This window comes from Oncorhynchus masou, chromosome 12 (genome assembly GCF_036934945.1).
Source record: "Oncorhynchus masou masou isolate Uvic2021 chromosome 12, UVic_Omas_1.1, whole genome shotgun sequence".
Classification (NCBI taxonomy): domain Eukaryota; kingdom Metazoa; phylum Chordata; class Actinopteri; order Salmoniformes; family Salmonidae; genus Oncorhynchus; species Oncorhynchus masou.
In genome coordinates, this window is record NC_088223.1 from 38,502,125 (window position 1) to 38,520,648 (window position 18,524).

The 18,524-nt window shown below is 47.4% G+C and overlaps 1 protein-coding gene across 1 annotated transcript; it reads right to left on the reverse strand.

The window, feature by feature from the left end:
* Positions 1–5,070: 5,070 nt before the first annotated feature.
* Positions 5,071–18,449, reverse strand: LOC135550037 (cyclic GMP-AMP synthase-like). The gene is made up of 7 exons (XM_064980477.1): positions 17,847–18,449; positions 17,124–17,422; positions 16,597–16,829; positions 10,385–10,613; positions 9,853–10,137; positions 9,607–9,706; positions 5,071–9,475 (listed from the first exon to the last, which is right to left on the reverse strand). Exons 2-7 carry the CDS (start codon positions 17,416–17,418, stop codon positions 8,938–8,940), a joined length of 1,680 nt encoding a protein of 559 aa, XP_064836549.1. The 5' UTR covers positions 17,419–17,422; positions 17,847–18,449; the 3' UTR covers positions 5,071–8,937.
* Between the last annotated feature and the right edge of the window lie 75 nt (positions 18,450–18,524).

Consider the following 18,524-nt stretch of genomic DNA (forward strand, 5'->3'; position numbering starts at 1 on the left):
TCTTGTTTGTGTTTTTGATGCCAGAAGCAAGCTGTCGTCTCGTTTGCTTCCACCTTGTCCTATCCTGTCGGAGTCTGCCTGGCAGGTGCATCCTGCACAATACTACGTTCTTTTGTTCCATTGTCAACGTTGGAAGAGGATTTATGCCATTCCTGTTTTTCATTAAAGAACTCTGTTTTCTGTTAAAACCGCTTTTGGGTCTTCACTCTAGTACATAACAGAAGAATCAGACCAAGAATGGACCCAGCGGCTCCGGACCCTTTTCACTCCGCCGTCGAGATCCAGGGAGCGATGCTAGGCAGACACGAGGAGGAATTGTCTGCTGCTCGACATGCCGTTGAGACCCTGGCCGTCCAAGTCTCCGACCTCACAAGACAGGTTCACCAACTCCACCTCGATCCACCGCCCACTTCCAGGGTTTCCGAGTCTCCGGAGCCCAGGATCAACAACCCGCCCTGTTACTCAGGGGAGCCCACTGAGTGCCGCTCATTCCTCACTCAGTGTGATGTGGTGTTCTCTCTCCAGCCCAACACTTACTCCAGGAGCGCAGCCCGCATCGCCTACGTCATTTCTCTCCTCACCGGACGGGCGCGTGAGTGGGGCACGGCAATCTGGGAGGCGAGGGCTGAGTGTATTAACCAGTTTCAGGACTTTAAGGAGGAGATGATACGGGTTTTTGACCGTTCTGTTTTTGGGGAGGAGGCTTCCAGGGCCCTGTCTTCCCTATGTCAGGGGAATCGATCCATAACGGATTATTCTATTGAGTTTCGCACTCTCGCTGCCTCTAGTGACTGGAACGAGCCGGCTTTGCTCTCGTTTTCTGGAGGGTCTCCTCGTCGAGGTTAAGGATGAGATCCTCTCCAGGGAGGTTCCTTCCAGTCTGGACTCCTTAATAGCTCTCGCTATTCGCATAGAGCGACGGTTTGATCTTCGTCGCCGAGCACGTGGAAAGGAGTTTGCGTTCTCCGTTGCTCCCCTCTCCACATCACTGCCACCTGCCGCATCACTGCCACCCTCCCCGCCGGCTCGGATGCTGAGCCTATGCAGCTGGGGGTATCCGCATCTCGGCCAAGGAGAAGGAACGGAGAATCACCAATCGCCTCTGTCTCTACTGCGGCTCCGCTGGTCATTTTGTCACCTCATGTCCAGTAAAAGCCAGAGCTCATCAGTAAGAGGAGGGCTACTGGTGAGCGCAACTACTCAGGCCTCTCCTTCTGGATCACGCACTACCTTTCCGGTCCATCTCCGCTGGCCCAGTTCATCTGCTTCCTGCAGTGCCTTGATAGACTCTGGGGCGGAGGGCTGTTTTATGGACGAGACCTGGGCTCGGGAACATGACATTCCTCTCAGACAGTTAGGGAGCCAACGGCCTTGTTCGCTTTAGATGGTAGTTCTCTCCCCAAGATTCAGCGTGAGACGCTGCCTTTAACCCTCACTGTCTCTGGTAATCATAGCGAAACCATTTCTTTTTTAATTTTTCGTTCACCTTTTACACCTGTTGTTTTGGGTCATCCCTGGCTAGTGCGCCATAACCCTTCTATTAATTGGTCTAGTAATACTATCCTATCCTGGAATGTTTCTTGTCATGTGACCTGTTTAATGTCTGCTATCCCTCCTGTTTCCTCTGTCTCTTCTTCACAGGAGGAGCCTGGCGATTTGACAGGGGTGCCGGAGGAGTATCACGATCTGCGCACGGTGTTCAGTCGTTCCAAGGCCACTTCTCTCCCTCCACACCGGTCGTATGACTGTAGTATTGATCTCCTTCCGGGAACTACTCCCCCCGGGGTAGATTATACTCTCTGTCGGCTCCCGAACGTAAGGCTCTCGAGGATTATTTGTCGGTTTCGCTCGACGCCGGTACCATAGTCTCCTCCTCCTCTCCCGCCGGAGCGGGGTTTTTTTTTGTTCAGAAGAAGGACGGGTCCATGCGTGGATTATCGAGGGCTGAATGACATAACAGTTAAGAATCGTTATCCGCTTCCTCTTATGTCTTCAGCCTTCGAGATCCTGCAGGGAGCCAGGTTTTTCACCAAATTGGACCTTCGTAACGCCTACCATCTCGTGCGCATCAGGGAGGGGGACGAGTGGAAGACGGCGTTTAACACTCCGTTAGGGCACTTTGAATACCGGGTTCTTCCTTTCGGCCTCGTTAACGCTCCAGCTGTCTTTCAGGCACTAGTTAACGACGTCCTGAGAGACATGCTGAACATTTTTGTTTTCGTTTACATGGACGATATCCTGATTTTTTCACCGTCTCTCTCGATTCATGTTCAGCACGTGCGACGCGTCCTCCAGCGCCTTTTGGAGAACTGTCTTTATGTGAAGGCTGAGAAGTGCACTTTTCATGCCGCCTCTGTCCCTTTTCTCGGTTCCGTTATTTCCGCTGAGGGCATTAAGATGGATCCCGCTAAGGTCCAGGCTGTCATTGATTGGCCCGTTCCTAAGTCACGCGTCGAGCTGCAGCGCTTTCTGGGCTTCGCTAATTTCTATCGTCGTTTCATCCGTAATTTCGGTCAGGTGGCAGCTCCCCTCACAGCCCTTACTTCTGTTAAGACGTGCTTTAAGTGGTCCGTTTCCGCCCAGGGAGCTTTTGATCTTCTTAAGAATCGTTTTACATCCGCACCTATTCTTGTTACACCTGACATCTCTAGTCAGTTTGTTGTTGAGGTTGACGCGTCAGAGGTGGGCGTGGGAGCCATTCTTTCTCAGCGCTCTCTCTCTGACGGCAAGGTCCATCCTTGCGCGTTTTTCTCTCATCGCTTATCGCCGTCAGAACGTAACTATGATGTTGGTAATCGCGAACTGCTCGCCATCCGCTTAGCCCTAGGCGAATGGCGACAGTGGTTGGAGGGGGCGACGTTCCTTTTGTCGTTTGGACTGACCATAGGAACCTTGAGTACATCCGTTCAGCCAAACGACTTAATGCGCGTCAGGCTCGTTGGGCTCTGTTTTTCGCTCGTTTCGAGTTTGTTATTTCTTATCGTCCGGGCTCAAAGAACACCAAGCCTGATGCTTTATCTCGTCTCTTCAGTTCTTCTGAGGTCTCCACCGACCCCGAGGGGATTCTCCCTGAAGGGCGTGTTGTCGGGTTGACTGTCTGGGGAATTGAGAGGCAGGTAAAGCAAGCACTCGCTCACACTCCGTCGCCGCGAGCTTGTCCTAGGAACCTTCTGTTCGTTCCCGTTCCTACTCGTCCGGCCGTTCTTCAGTGGGCCCACTCTGCCAAGTTAGCCGGCCACCCCGGCGTTCGGGGTACGCTCGCTTCCATTCGCCAGCGTTTCTGGTGGCCCACTCGGGAACGTGACGCGTCGATTTGTCGCCGCTTGTTCGGTCTGCGCGCAGACTAAATCTGGGAACTCTCCTCCTGCCGGCCGTCTCAGACCGCTTCCCATTCCCTCTCGACCGTGGTCTCACATCGCTTTAGATTTCATCACCGGACTGCCTTCATCGGGGAAGACAGTTATTCTTACGGTTGTCGATAGATTCTCTAAGGCGGCTCATTTCATTCCTCTCGCTAAGCTCCCTTCTGCTAAGGAGACGGCTCAGATCATTATCGAGAATGTTTTCCGAATTCATGGCCTTCCGTCTGACGTCGTTTCCGACAGAGGCCCGCAGTTCACGTCTCAATTTTGGAGGGAGTTTTGCCGTTTGATTGGGGCTTCCGTCAGTCTCTCGTCCGGCTTTCATCCCCAGTCTAACGGTCAAGCCGAACGGGCCAATCAGACTGTTGGTCGCATTTACGCAGTCTTTCTTTTCGTAACCCTGCGTCTTGGTCAGAACAGCTCCCTGGGCAGAGTACGCCCACAACTCGCTTCCCTCGTCTGCTACCGGTCTATCTCCTTTTCAGAGTAGCCTCGGGTACCAGCCTCCGCTGTTCTCATCTCAGCTCGCCGAGTCCTGCGTCCCCTCCGCTCAGGCTTTTGTCCAGCGTTGCGAGCGCACCTGGAAGGGGGTCAGGTCGGCACTTTGCCGTAATAGGGCGCAGACTGTGAGGGCCGCTAATAAGCGTAGGACCAAGAGTCCTAGATATTGTTGCGGTCAGAGAGTATGGCTCTCCACTCAGAACCTTCCCCTTAAGACAGCTTCTCGCAAGTTGGCCCCGCGGTTCATTGGTCCGTTCCGTATTTCCCAGGTCAGTAATCCTGTAGCAGTGCGACTTCTTCTCCCCGCTATCTTCGTCGCGTTCACACGGTCTTCCATGTCTCCTGTGTTAAGCCCGTTCTTCGCGCCCCCCGTCCCTCCCCCCCCCATCCTTGTCGAGGGCGCACCCATCTACAGGGTTCGTAAGATTTTGGACATGCGCCCTCGGGGCCGTGGTCATCAGTACCTAGTGGATTGGGAGGGGTACGGTCCTGAGGGGAGGAGTTGGGTTCCCTCTCGGGACGTGCTGGACCGTTCGCTGATCGATGATTTCCTCCGTTGCCGCCAGGTTTCCTCCTCGAGTGCGCCAGGAGGCGCTCGGTGAGTGGGGGGGTACTGTCATGTCTTGTTATGTCTGTTCCTGTCCTTTCTCTTCACTCTGTCTCTCTCTGCTGGTCTTTTTAGGTTACCTTCTCTGTCTCTCATTCTTCAGCTGTTCTACATCTCCCCTAACTAGCTCATTCACTCTTTCACACCTGTTCTCTCTTCCCCCTCTGATTAGGTCTCTATTTCTCTCTCTGTTCCTGCTACTTTCAGTGTCTGATTCTTGTTTGTGTTTTTGATGCCAGAAGCAAGCTGTCGTCTCGTTTGCTTCCACCTTGTCCTATCCTGTCGGAGTCTGCCTGGCAGGTGCATCCTGCACAATACTACGTTCTTTTTGTTCCATTGTCAACGTTGGAAGAGGATTTATGCCATTCCTGTTTTTCATTAAAGAACTCTGTTTTCTGTTAAAACCGCTTTTGGGTCTTCACTCTAGTACATAACAGTTTGACCACTGGGTTGTTTGTGTATTATGACATACTGTGGTACCCTGTTCATCAGTCAGTCATCCATCTTAGTTATGCCATTACATTAGTTTTGATTTCAGAAATTGCTGATTTTGAAGGTCCTACCGTAAAACAGATTTCAACACCAACAGACCAGCAACTCTCTTATAGCACTGTAAGGAAACAAGGATTTAATTTACACACACCATATTATAAAATATAAGATCATACATGCAGGACAAGAGATACTTAATCATGTTTATTTAAATGTTTGTCATGAAGTACAGGTACGAAGAAAGTATGAAAATGTATGCACTACTGTAAGTTGCTCTGGATAAGAGCGTCTGTTAAATGACTCAAATGTAAATGTACATTGGGAGTAGCGAACAGAAGTAGCCAACAATACATTGCGTAGCTACTATACTCCTGGAAATCTGCATAACTGTCAGTGCATTCGGAAAGTATTCAGACCCTTTGACATTTTCCACAATTTGTTACGTTTCAGCCTTATTCTAAAATTGATGATAATGGATCAAAATGACAAAGCAATAAAACAGGTTTGTAGAAAATCTTTTTTTTCTGAATTCAAAAATCAAATGCAATTTTATTTGCCACATGCGCCGAACATAACAGGTGTAGACCTTACCGTGAAATTCTTACCTACAAGCCTTTAACCAACAATGCAGTTTTAAGAAAATAGAGTTAAGAAAAGATTGACTAAATAAAATCAAAGAAAAATGTATTATAACACAATAATAATGAGGCTATATACAGGAGTACAGGGTCAATGTGCAGAGGTACAGGTTAGTCAAGGTCATTTGCACATGTAGGTAGGGGTAAAGTGACAATGCATAGATAATAAACAGCGAGTAGCAGCAGTGTAAAAACAAAGGGGGGGGGGGTGTCAATGCAAATAGTCTGGGTGGCCATTTGATTAATTGTTCAGCAGTCTTATGGCTTGAGGTTAGAAGCTGTTAAGGAGCCTTTTGGACCTAAACTTGGAGAGAACAGTCTATGACTTGGGTGACTGGAGTCTTTGACAATTGTTTGGAACTTCCTCTGACACCCCCGAGTATATAGGTCCTGGATGGCAGGAACCTTGGTCCCAGTAATGTATGACACCGTATGCACTACCCTCTGCAGTACCTTACGGTCGGATATCGAGCAGTTGCCATACCAGGCGGTGTTGCAACCGGTCAGGATGCTCTCGATGGTGCAGCTGTGGAACGTTTTGATGGTCTGGGGACCCATGCCAAATCTTTTCAATCTCTTGAGGGTGAAAAGGCATTGTCGTGGTCTCTTCACCACTTTCTTGGTGTATTTGGACCATGATAGTTTGTTGGTGACGTGCACACCAAGGAAATTGAAGTTCTCAACCTACTCCACTACAACCCCGTCGATGTGGATGGGGGCCTGTTCAGCCCTCCATTTCCTGTCGTCCACGATCATCTCCTTTGTCTTGCTCACGTTGAGAGGTTGTTGTCCTGTCACCACACTGCCAGGTCTCTGACCTCCTCCCTATAGGCTGTCTCGTCGTTGTCGGTGATCAGGCCTACCACTGTTGTGTTGTCAGCAAACTTAATGATGGTGTTGGAGTCGTGCTTGGCCACACAGTCGTGGTTGAACAGGGAGTACAGGAGAGGACTAAGCACGCACCCCTGAGGGTCCCCCCGTGTTGAGGATCAGCGTGGAAAATGTGTTGTTGCCTAACCTTAAGCTTGGACGCGGCCTGTCAGGAAGTCCAGGATCCAGTTGCATAGGGAGGTGTTATGTCCAAGGGTCCTTAGCTTGGTGATGAGCTTGTGCGCACTACATGGGTGAACGCTGAGCTGTAGTCAATGAACAGCATTCTCACATAGGTATTAATTTTGTCCAGGTGGAATAGGGCAGTGTGGAGTGCGATTGAGATTAAGTCATCTGTGGATCTGTTGGGGTGGTATGCAAATTGGAGTGGGTCTAGGGTTTCCAGGATGATGGTGTTGATGTGAGCCATCACCAGCCTTTCAAAGAACTTCATGGCTACCGACGTGAGTGCTATGGGGCAGTAGTCATTTAGGCAGGTTACCTTCGCTTTCTTGTGCACAGGAACTATGGCGGTCTGCTTGAAACATGTAGGTACTACAGACTCGGTCAGGGAGAGATTGAAAATATCAGTGAAGACACTTGCCAGTTGGTCCACGCACGCTCTGAGTACACGTCCTGGTAACCTGTCTGGCCCTGTGGCCTTGTAAATGTTGACCTGTTTAAAGATCTCACTCACACAGTCATCTGGAACAGCTGGTGCTCTCATGCATGCTTCAGTGTTGCTTGCCTTAAGGCGAGCATAACAGGCATTTAGACTGTCTGGTAGGCTCGCGTCACTGCGCAGCTCGCGGCTGAGTTTCCCTTTGTAGTCCGTAATAGTTTGCAAGCCCTGCCACATCTGACGAGCATCAGAGCTGGTGTAGTAGGATCCAATCTTAGTTCTGTATTGACACTTTGCCTGTTTGATGGTTCATCTGAGTGCATAGCAGGATTTCTTATAAGCGTCCGGATTAGTGTCCCGCCCCTTGAAAGCGGCAGCTCTAGTCTTTAGATTGGTCAGTACTTAAGTATTCAGACCCTTTACTCAGTACTTTCTTGAAGCACCTTTGGCAGCGATTACAGCCTCAAGTCTTCTTGGGTATGACACTACTAGCTGGGCACAACTGTCTTTGGAGAGTTTCTCCCAGATCCTCTCAAGCTCTGTCAGGTTGGATGGGGAGCTTCGCTGCACAGCTATTTTCAGGTCTCTGTGCAGATGTTAGATCGGGTTCAAGTCCGGGCTCTGGCTGGGCCACTCAAGGACCTTCAGAGACTTGTCCCAAATCCACTCCTGCGTTGTCTTGGCTGTGTGCTCAGAGTCGTTGTCCTGTTTGAAGCTGAACCTTCGCCACAGTCAGGTCCTGAGCGCTCTGGAGCAGGTTTTCATCAAGGATCTCATTGTATTTTGCTCTGTTGATCTTTCCCTCAATCCTGACTAGTCACCCAGTCTCTGGTGCTGAAAAACATCCCCACAGCATGATGCTGCCACCACTATGCCCTCCCGTAGGGAAGGGACCAAGTTATCTTCCAGATGTGACACTTGGCATTCAGGCCAAAGAGTTCAATCTTGGTTTCATCAGACCAGAGAATCATGTGCCTTTTACTGAAGAGTGGCTTCCATCTGGCCACTCTACCATAAAGGCCTGATTGGGGCAGTGCTGCAGAGATAGTTTTCCTTCTGGAAGGTTCTCCCATCGCCACAGTGGAACTCTGGAGCTCTGTCGCTGGCGGCCAGCTCTAGGAAGAGTCTTGGTGGTTCCAAACTACTTCCATTTAAGAATGATGGAGGCCACTGTGTTCTTGGAGACCTTCAAAGCTGCAGACATTTTTCGGTACCTGTCTTGGTGCCTCTTGGACAATTCTTTTGACCTCATGGCTTGGTTTTTGCTCTAACATGCATTGTCAACTGTGGGACCTTATATTAACAGGTGTGTTACTTTCCAAATCATGTCCAATCAATTGAATTTACCACAGGTGGACTCCAATCAAGTTGTAGAAACATATAAAGGATGATCAATGGAAACAGGATGCACCTGAGCTCAATTTCGAGAATCATAGCAAAAGGTCTGAATACTTATGTAAATAAGGTATTTCTGTTTGTTATTTTTTTATACATTTCTAAAAACCTGTTTTCACTTCGTCATTGTGGGGTATTGTGTGTAGATTAATGAGGAACAGTTTAGAATAAGGCTGCAGCATAAAAAAATTTGAAAAAGGAAGGGGTCTGAATAATTCCCGAATGCACTGTATATACAAATACAACATTTTTACTTTTGGGCTAAATGTTTCACTGTGTCTAGAGCAAAGACATGATTTAGAGAGAAATACAAATCTGGAATCCTATCCTATGTTATACTGTTTCAAAATGGCATACCATTTTCTACAGCTGCATGTCATTGTACCACCATCTGCTGTAGATAGACTGTCTCTGCCACCTTCCTACCACCGATGGGCAGGACAGACACCTCTACAGGAGGTAACAAACATAGACAAGAACCATAACCAAAGCCACAATTTTGAACATTTGCCCAAAGGATTTCATCTCAACAACTTGGGGTGGCAGGATAACAGGATACTGGATAACAGAAGTCTTCTGTACAACAGGGGAAAGCTGGGGCTGGGAGTCACTGTGGGAGTGCACTGCCAGTGGTGGGGCAGGAGCCGGGGGCATTAAAAGGGGAAACCCCTGTCTCCTCTGCTCCCCCAGAGCCTCAATCAGAAACACCAAAGCTTTGCGCGGGAAGGTTGGTGGGGCAAAGAGGTTGGAGGTGGGGACAAAGAAGTGGGGGAGCAGACCACTGCTTGCGTGGCCCTCCAGGGCCCTTAGGAGGTGCATGAAGCAGGCAGGCAGCTGACGGGGCGTCCACAGGGAGTCCTGGGCCCTGATCGAGAGGGTGTGTAGGAAGGCTGTCTTCCCGTGGTAGGAGCACAGAGCATCCAGCTCTTGAGGGTAGCGTTGCTTCAGTCCCTCGATCAGGCACTTAAGGAGCTTGAAGCACTGCTTACTAAACGAGAGGAGGAGAGAAAGAGAGGTTTTGTTCATAATATCGATCACTTCACATAAAGGTGTTTGTTCAGTATTAGGGCTAAATGAGTCACAGGTGATAGTAAACGGTGTTGTAGAGTGAATTCTGACCGGCAGCACTTGGTGGCAGAGGTCTCACAGCAGGTCCTCTTGTTCCCATGAGTCTTGATCAGTTCCTTTTCTATGTGAGAAAAGGAAATCCTCCAACTCTCTGCAGGAGACAAAGCAGCAACATTTCAATCAAAGGGAAAATATCATTCACATTCAGTGTATCAATCATGTATCAGTCACAAAAACTATACACATCCAGAGTCATGCACCTATGGCTCTGGCACAAAACAACAATGTTCCGCACACCTTTAGCTGCCTCACTAAGGTTTCGTCCCGGGGGTTTCTTGGGCACAAAGAAGCAAGTTTGGTGGGTGAGAGAGCGCCGGGTCTTCTTCCCCAGCCAGTTGTCCACATCTGGGCCGGCGCGGGCAGCCAGAGGCCAGCCCTGTGAGGAGGGCACTTCCAGGGCGGGCACCACATCCACAGAAAGTAGTTCCTGTTTCCCATTATCCACCTCCAACAGGGAAAGTGTCACCGCTGGGGAGTTTGGACGCTTCCTATTCACAACCCAACGCCAGCTATTTCCAGGCACTGGTGATCGAAGAACACACAAAAGCATACAGGCAACGTCATGTCATATTTAGACAAAACAATGCCCCAGGTGGTTGGAGATGTGGACTACGACCACTGACCTCAAAGGCTCAAATAATCATATTGACCCCTCAACAACATAGCATCTACAGACAAACCAGTTGTACAAGATATACAGTGTGGGTATGTGAGCATTTGTATGACTGCATTCGTATACTCTCAGGTGAATATAGACCAGTTACCACACCTCTGTAGGTGCTGATGAACTTGCGGACCAGACGGTGCATTTCACTTATGATCTTGCTGGCTGAGATGGTGAGCCCATCGTCCAAAAGGAAAGACCGTATGTGGGAACGGGTTGATCGGAATAGGGCGACTTCGTAGAAGAGGCCGTGGTATTGGTCCAGCTCAGTCATTTTGAGGCGGGAAGGAGACTGGAGCTTCAGCATCATGTCAAACTCATTTGGGTTGAGTATCTGTTGGCACACAATGGCAATAAGTACAATTGAATATTTATATACTATTTAGTTTCATTCACAGGATTATAATAAAAGTAAAGTATAGTCACTGAATGCAAAGGGCAGGTTTGACTGACCCAGATGAACTCACAAACAGCAACACTTGACATTCAACACAAGAAGAACAAGGACCTCCATGTTTGCATGTCATATTTCCCTATTATGTACAGTATGTGATACTACAGTTGAAGTCGGAAATTTACATACACTTAGATTGGAGTCATTAAAACTCGTTTTTCAACCACTCCACAAATTTCTTCTTAACAAACTATAGTTTTGGCAAGTCGGTTAGGACTTTGTGCATGACCACAAGTCATTTTTCCAAAAATTGTTTACAGACAGATTATTTCACTTATAATTCACTGTATCACAATTCCAGTGGGTCAGAATTTTACATAAACTAAGTTGACTACGCCTTTAAACGACTTGGAAAATTCCCCAAAATGATGTCTTGGCTTTAGAAGCTTCTGATAGGCTAATTGACATCATTTGAGCCAATTGGAGGTGTACCTGTGGATGTATTTCAAGGCCTACCTTCAAACTCAGTGCCTCTTTGCTTGAGATCATGGGAAAATCAAAAGAAATCACCCAAGACTTCAGAAAAAAATGTAGACCTCCACAAGTCTGGTTCATCCTTGGGAGCAATTTCCAAATGCCTGAAGGTACCACGTTCATCAGTACAAACAATAGTACGCAAGTATAAACACCATGGGACCACAGTAGTCATACCGCTCAGACAGGAGACGCGGTCTGTCTCCAAGAGATGAACGTACTTTGGTGCAAAAAGTGCAAATCAATCACAGAACAACAGCAAAGGACCTTGTGAATATGCTGGAGGAAACAGGTACAAAAGTTTAAAAAAAGAAGCGTCCTCTCACTGTCAACTGTGTTTATTTTCAGCAAACTTAACATGTGTAAATATTTGTATGAACCTAAGATTCAACAACTGAGTCATAAACTGAAAAAGTTCCACAGACATGTAACTAATAGAAATTGAGCAATGTGCCCCTGAACAAAGGGGGGGGGGGGGGGTCAAAATCAAAAGTAACAGTCATTACGCACTGCAATGCATCTCCTCCTCATGGACTGCACCAGATTTGCCAGTTCTTGCTGTGAGATGTTACCCCACTCTTCCACCAAGGCACCTGCAAGTTCCATGACATTTCTGGGGGGAATGGCCCTAGCAATCACCCTCCGATCCAACAGATCCCGGACGTGCTCAATGGGATTGAGATCCAGGCTCTTCGCTGGCCATGGCAGAACACTGACATTTCTGTCTTGCAGGAAATCACACACAGTACGAGCAGTATGGCTGGTGGCATTGTCATGTTGGAGGGTCATCTCAGGATGAGCCTGCAGGAAGGGTACCACATGAGGGATGAGGATGTCTTCCCTGTAATGCACAATTACGTTGAGATTGCCTGCAATGACAACAAGCTCAGTCCGATGATGCTATGATACACTGACCCAGACCATGACGGATCCTCCACCTCCAAATCGATCCCGCTCCAGAGTACAGGCCTCAGTGTAACGCTCATTCCTTCGACGATAAACGCAAATCTGACCATCACCCCTGGTGAGACAAAACCGCAACCCATCAGTGAAGCTCACTTTTTGCCAGTCCTGTCTGGTCCAGCGACGGTGGGTTTGTGCCCATAGGCAACGTTGTTGCCGGTAATGTCTGGTGAGGACCTGCCTTACAACAGGCCTACAAGCCCTCAGTCCAGCCTCTCTCAGGCTATTGCGGACAGTCTGAGCCCTGATGGAGGGATTGTGCGTTCCTGGTGTAACTTGGGCAGTTGTTGTTGCCATCCTGTATCTGTCCCGCAGGTGTGATGTTCGGATGTACCGATCCTGTGCAGGTGTTGTTACACGTGGTCTGCCACTGAGAGGACGATCAGCTGTCCGTACTGCCTACCTGTAGCGCTGTCTTAGGCGTCTAACAGTACGGCCATTTCAATTTAATGCCCTGGCCACATCTGCAGTCCTCATGCCTCCTTGCAGCATGCCTAAGGCACGTTCACGCAGATGAGCAGGGACCCTGGGCATCTTTCTTTTTGTGTTTTTCAGAGTCAGTAGAAATGCATCTTTAGTGTCCTACGTTTTCAAAACTGTGACCTTAATTGCCTACCGTCTGTAAGCTGTTAGTGTCTTAACGACCATTCCACAGGTGCATGTTCATTTATTTTTTATGGTTCATTGAACAAGCATGGGAGACCGTGTTTAATCCCTTTACAATGAAGATCTGAAGTTATTTGGATTTTTACGAATTATCTTTCAAAGACATGGTCCTGAAAAAGGGACGTTTCTTATTTTGCTGAGTTTATAGCCACAGTAAAACGAGTTCTATCGACATAACCTGAAAGGCCACTCAGCAAGGAAGAAGCCACTGCTCCAAAACGGACATAAAAAAGCCAGACCACGGTTTGCAACTGCATATGGGGACAAAGATCGTACTTTTTTGAGAAATGTCCTGTGGTCTGATGGAACAAAAATAGAACTGTTTGGCCATAATGACCATTGTTATCTTTGGAGGAAAAAGGGGGAGGCTTGCAAGCCAAAGAACACCATCCCAACTGTGAAGCACAGAGGTGGCAGCATCATGGTGTGTGGGTGCTTTCCTGCAGGAGGGACTGGTGCACTTCTCTCAAATATTTTAGAAAAGGCTGTTGCGCAGCAGCTCACTGCCTTCCTGAAGACAAACAATGTATACTTCAGTCTAGTTTTAGACCCCATCATAGCACTGAGACGGCACTTGTGAAGGTGGTAAATGACATTTTAATGGCATCGGACCGAGGCTTTGCATCTGTCCTCGTGCTCCTAGACCTTAGTGCTGCTTTTGATACCATCGATCACCACATTCTTTTGGAGAGATTGGAAACCCAAATTGGTCTACACGGACAAGTTCTGGCCTGGTTTAGATCTTACCTGTCGGAAAGATATCAGTTTGTCTCTGTGAATGGTTTGTCCTCTGACAAATCAACTGTAAATTTCGGTGTTCCTCAAGGTTCCGTTTTAGGACCACTATTGTTTTCACTATATATTTTACCTCTTGGGGATGTTATTCGAAAACATAATGTTAACTTTCACTGCTATGCGGATGACACACAGCTGTACATTTCAATGAAACATGGTGAAGCCCCAAAATTGCCCTTGCTAGAAGCATGTGTTTCAGACATAAGGAAGTGGATGGCTGCAAACTTTCTACTTTTAAACTCGGACAAAACAGAGATGCTTGTTCTAGGTCCCAAGAAACAAAGAGATCTTCTGTTGAATCTGACAATTAATCTTAATGGTTGCACAGTCGTCTCAAATAAAACTGTGAAGGACCTTGGCGTTACTCTGGACCCTGATCTCTCTTTTGAAGAACATATCAAGACCATTTCAAGGACAGCTTTTTTCCATCTACGTAACATTGCAAAAATCAGAAACTTTCTGTCCAAAAATGATGCAGAAAAATGAATCCATGCTTTTGTCACTTCTAGGTTAGACTACTGCAATGCTCTACTTTCCGGCTACCCGGATAAAGCACTAAATAAACTTCAGTTAGTGCTAAATACGGCTGCTAGAATCCTGACTAGAACCAAAAAATTTGATCATATTACTCCAGTGCTAGCCTCCCTACACCGGCTTCCTGTCAAAGCAAGGGCTGATTTCAAGGTTTTACTGCCAACCTACAAAGCATTACATTGGCTTGCTCCGACCTATCTCTCTGATTTGGTCCTGCCGTACATACCTACACGTACGCTACGGTCACAAGACGCAGGCCTCCTAATTGTCCCTAGAATTTCTAAGCAAACAGCTGGAGGCAGGGCTTTCTCCTATAGAGCTCCATTTTTATGGAACGGTCTGCCTACCCATGTCAGAGACGCAAACTCGGTCTCAACCTTTAAGTCTTTATTGAAGACTCATCTCTTCAGTGGGTCATATGATTGAGTGTAGTCTGGCCCAGGAGTGGGAAGGTGAACGGAAAGGCTCTGGAGCAACGAACCACCCTTGCTGTCTCTGCCTGGCCGGTTCCCCTCTTTCCACTGGGATTCTCTGCCTCTAACCCTATTACAGGGGCTGAGTCACTGGCTTACTGGGGCTCTCTCATGCCGTCCCTGAAAGGGGTGCGTCACCTGAGTGGGTTGATTCACTGATGTGGTCATCCTGTCTGGGTTGGCGCCCCCCCTTGGGTTGTGCATGGCGGAGATCTTTGCGGGCTATACTCAGCTTTGTCTCAGGATGGTAAGTTGGTGGTTGAAGATATCCCTCTAGTGGTGTGGGGGCTGTGCTTTGGCAAAGTGGGTGGGGTTATATCCTTCCTGTTTGGCCCTTTCCGGGGGTGTCCTCGGATGGGGCCACAGTGTCTCCTGACCCCTCCTGTCTCAGCCTCCAGTATTTATGCTGCAGAAGTGTTTATGTGTCGGGGGCTGGGGTCAGTTTGTTATATCTGGAGTACTTCTCCTGTCCAATTCGGTGTCCTGTGTGAATCTAAGTGTGCGTTCTCTAATTCTCTCCTTCTCTCTCTCTTTCTCTCTCTCAGAGGACCTGAGCCCTAGGACCATGCCCCAGGACTACCTGACATGATGACTCCTTGCTGTCCCCAGTCCACCTGGCCGTGCTGCTGCTCCAGTTTCAACTGTTCTGCCTTATTATTATTCGACCGTGCTGGTCATTTATGAACATTTGAACATCTTGGCCATGTTCTGTTATAATCTCCACCCGGCACAGCCGGAAGAGGACTGGCCACCCCAAATATGCTCTCTCTAATTCTCTTTCTTTCTCTCTCTCGGAGCACCTGAGCCCTAGGACCATGCCCCAGGACTACCTGACATGATGACTCCTTGCTGTCCCCAGTCCACCTGGCCGTGCTGCTGCTCCAGTTTCAACTGTTCTGCCTTATTATTATTCGACCATGCTGGTCATTTATGAACATTTGAACATCTTGGCCATGTTCTGTTATAATCTCTACCCAGCACAGCCAGAAGAGGACTGGCCACCCCACATAGCCTGGTTCCTCTCTAGGTTTCTTCCTAGGTTTTGGCCTTTCTAGGGAGTTTTTCCTAACCACCGTGCTTCTACACCTGCATTGCTTGCTGTTTGGGGTTTTAGGCTGGGTTTCTGTACAGCACTTTGAGATATCAGCTGATGTACGAAGGGCTATATAAATACATTTGATTTGATTTGATTTGATTCACAAAATAGATGGCATCATGAGGTAGGAAAAAGGTGTGGATATATTGAAGCAACATCGAAAATGGGTCTTCCAAATGGACAATGACCCCAAGCATACTTCCAAAGTTGTGGCAAAATGGCTTAAGGACAACAAAGTCAAGGTATTGGCCATCACAAAGCCCTGACCTCAATCCTATAGAAAAGTTGTGGGCAGAACTGAAAAAGAGTGTCTGAGCAAGGAGGCTTACAAACCTGACTCCGTTACACCAGCTCTGTCAGGAAGAATGGGCCAAAATTCACCCAACTTATTGTGGGAAGCTTGTGGAAGGCTACCCAAAACGTTTGACCCAAGTTAAACAATTTAAAGGCAATTTTTACTCGGATTAAATGTCAAGAATTGTGAAAATCTGAGTTTAAATGTATTTGGCTAAGGTGTATGTAAACTTCTGACTTCAACTGTATATGTTTGGGGGTGAGGATTTGTTTTTGCTGTATATGTTTGTGGAAATAATTTGATGACGGACAGTAAACATTCCTATCAGTGTTAAGGTGGGGCATTGGTGAGGAGGTAAGAGATTTACCGGTAATGCAGGACAGGCAGCCATATTGCCGTATTGGCTCATCGAAACTGTCTTATCAGTCACTCAGGGTTAATCCATGTTTTTTAAAACACACCTTAAGTGGAAATGTGGATAATTTGCTGTTGGGTTATTCTCTTGTGTTCATGTGTTTTAAATGAGCTGCCAGCCAGAGACATATCCCGTCTCATGGTGTGAGTTACCTTGACCATCTCGTAGTATGAGCCACTGCTGAGCACAGAGGCTGACTGGAAGTAGGGCTGCTCGTCACTGTTCTTGAGGAAGACCAGCAGGCTTTCCCGGAGATGGTTGACCAGGTCCACGGCCCACTGCCGGTCACTCTGGCGGAGCTTAAGGTCCTGGGCCCGAAGCCTGATCCAACGGGCCAGCTCTGGGGAGATAGGGGCCAGCTCGTCCCCTGGTTTGGGGATCTCGGCTGTGGGCAGATTGATGTATTGGCTGGACTGTCTCAGATGAGCATAGTATTGAAGCATGAATGGTGTCATTTTCAAACCTGTTTTACAGGATTATGCACACATGAACTTCATCTACAAAACATCTTTCTGTCTCAGAGGCAAAAACTCACTCAACTCAGAATGTAAATTCTAGCTAGATTCATGAATATAACATGTTACTGATTGTCTTAGCATCTTTGACATACACTGATACACACATCAGATGAGGACAATCGACAATAGCATTGAAGCGAGTAGGTCTAACATGCTATTACCTGCCAGGTGTGGTCTCTGCCAAGGGAGGTGTGAGGTGAGTGTGGCTGGGGTACTGGCATTTCCATCATCCTGACCCAGCAATGCCCCAGTCTGAGAGTCCTCTATAGGGCTACCTTCATCTCTGTCCAGAAACCCACCCTCCTCTGCCTCTCTGCCCAGGCTAGGTTGGTGATCGATGGGGGTGGATGTGGTCCTTCTGAGTGTTGGAGTTGTCTGGTGCTCTCCAGAGGGTGTGGATGGAACTGAGCACTGTCTCCTGGAGGATGATCCCCTCTGAGGTGTGCTTCTGTTCATCTTTCTATTTTGATCAACGCACACAAACACAAATCAATTCAGAGAAACTATATCTGCAAGTATGACATAAATATCATTTGAATATCCTCTTCCTTCTAGGTTGAATGTATATGGGATAGGACTGCTCAATAATAAAAAACTACCTCACTCAACCTTCAGTGGTTGCTTATAAACATAGCACCACAGAGATCATAATAAATTACTACATTTGATGTAATTTTAGTACAATGAAAGTAATGCTAAGGTCCTGCCATGAGGAATTAACATAATTGTTGTTTCCAAGACCTTACCCGAACCACATTGACCCCAGCCCAGGCTACATGTTACTCAAGACAACCTGGTTTGTGACATTTTATTCATAATCCCAGACCGATTGTTAAATAATCATTCAACCATTGTGAAATGTTACACGGGTTGTGAAGATTTACCTGCTATTGCCGTCTTTGTCACAAATATCAGCTTGGTAGGGTGACAGACTGAGACGTCGCTATTGCTCTTCTCCGTGTCGGCTCACTTACTGTGTTCCTTCTCTCTGTGACAGCATATCCCCGTTTCCTGCCACTATTCCCATTTTCGCTTTCTATTTCCCAAGTATGATGTCACATTATAAATGAAAGATAAAAGAGCATTGCCCCTCCTTTGTCTTTTTAGCAGTGAATGACGGGTCGCACATATGTATTCCAGGTGACGGGTTGATACTGAACGTAAAACTGTAAGAGAGGTTTTCACCAGAGGATTGTATAGGTACCGTCATAAAAATATTATGCTCTGCTCGGTTCGTGAAAGCTTGCCATTTTGTGCGAAAGCTTTAATATTAAGAAATAAACACACCACTGGAAATTAGTTTATCTTTCAGTAACAACCCCATAATTTAACTGTAGCCGAAATTTACTGATGTACAATTTCCTACAGGGCAGACACTTTTCTGAAAGTATGCATCTACAGTATTGACATGTTGAGCAACAGCACTTACATTTCTGAAGTAACTCAAACGAGAAAACCCGAGGCAGTGAATCATATCTATAGAATATTCCCCAAAGAAATTGATAGGTATTATTTTCTGTTTGTAGTCAATATTGTAAACCAATGGAACGTTTTCAGCAAAT

What these genes read in the sequence shown, in the direction of transcription:
- LOC135550037 (XM_064980477.1), bottom strand. Translation starts at nt 17,418, where the DNA reads ATGAACAGAAGCACACCTCAGAGGGGATCATCCTCCAGGAGACAGTGC. An exon ending in GCAGAGACCACACCTGGCAG is followed by an intron (nt 16,830 to 17,123) that starts GTAATAGCATGT and finishes ATCTGCCCACAG; the next exon opens with CCGAGATCCCCAAACCAGGG. An exon ending in CATACTACGAGATGGTCAAG is followed by an intron (nt 10,614 to 16,596) that starts GTAACTCACACC and finishes GTGTGCCAACAG; the next exon opens with ATACTCAACCCAAATGAGTT.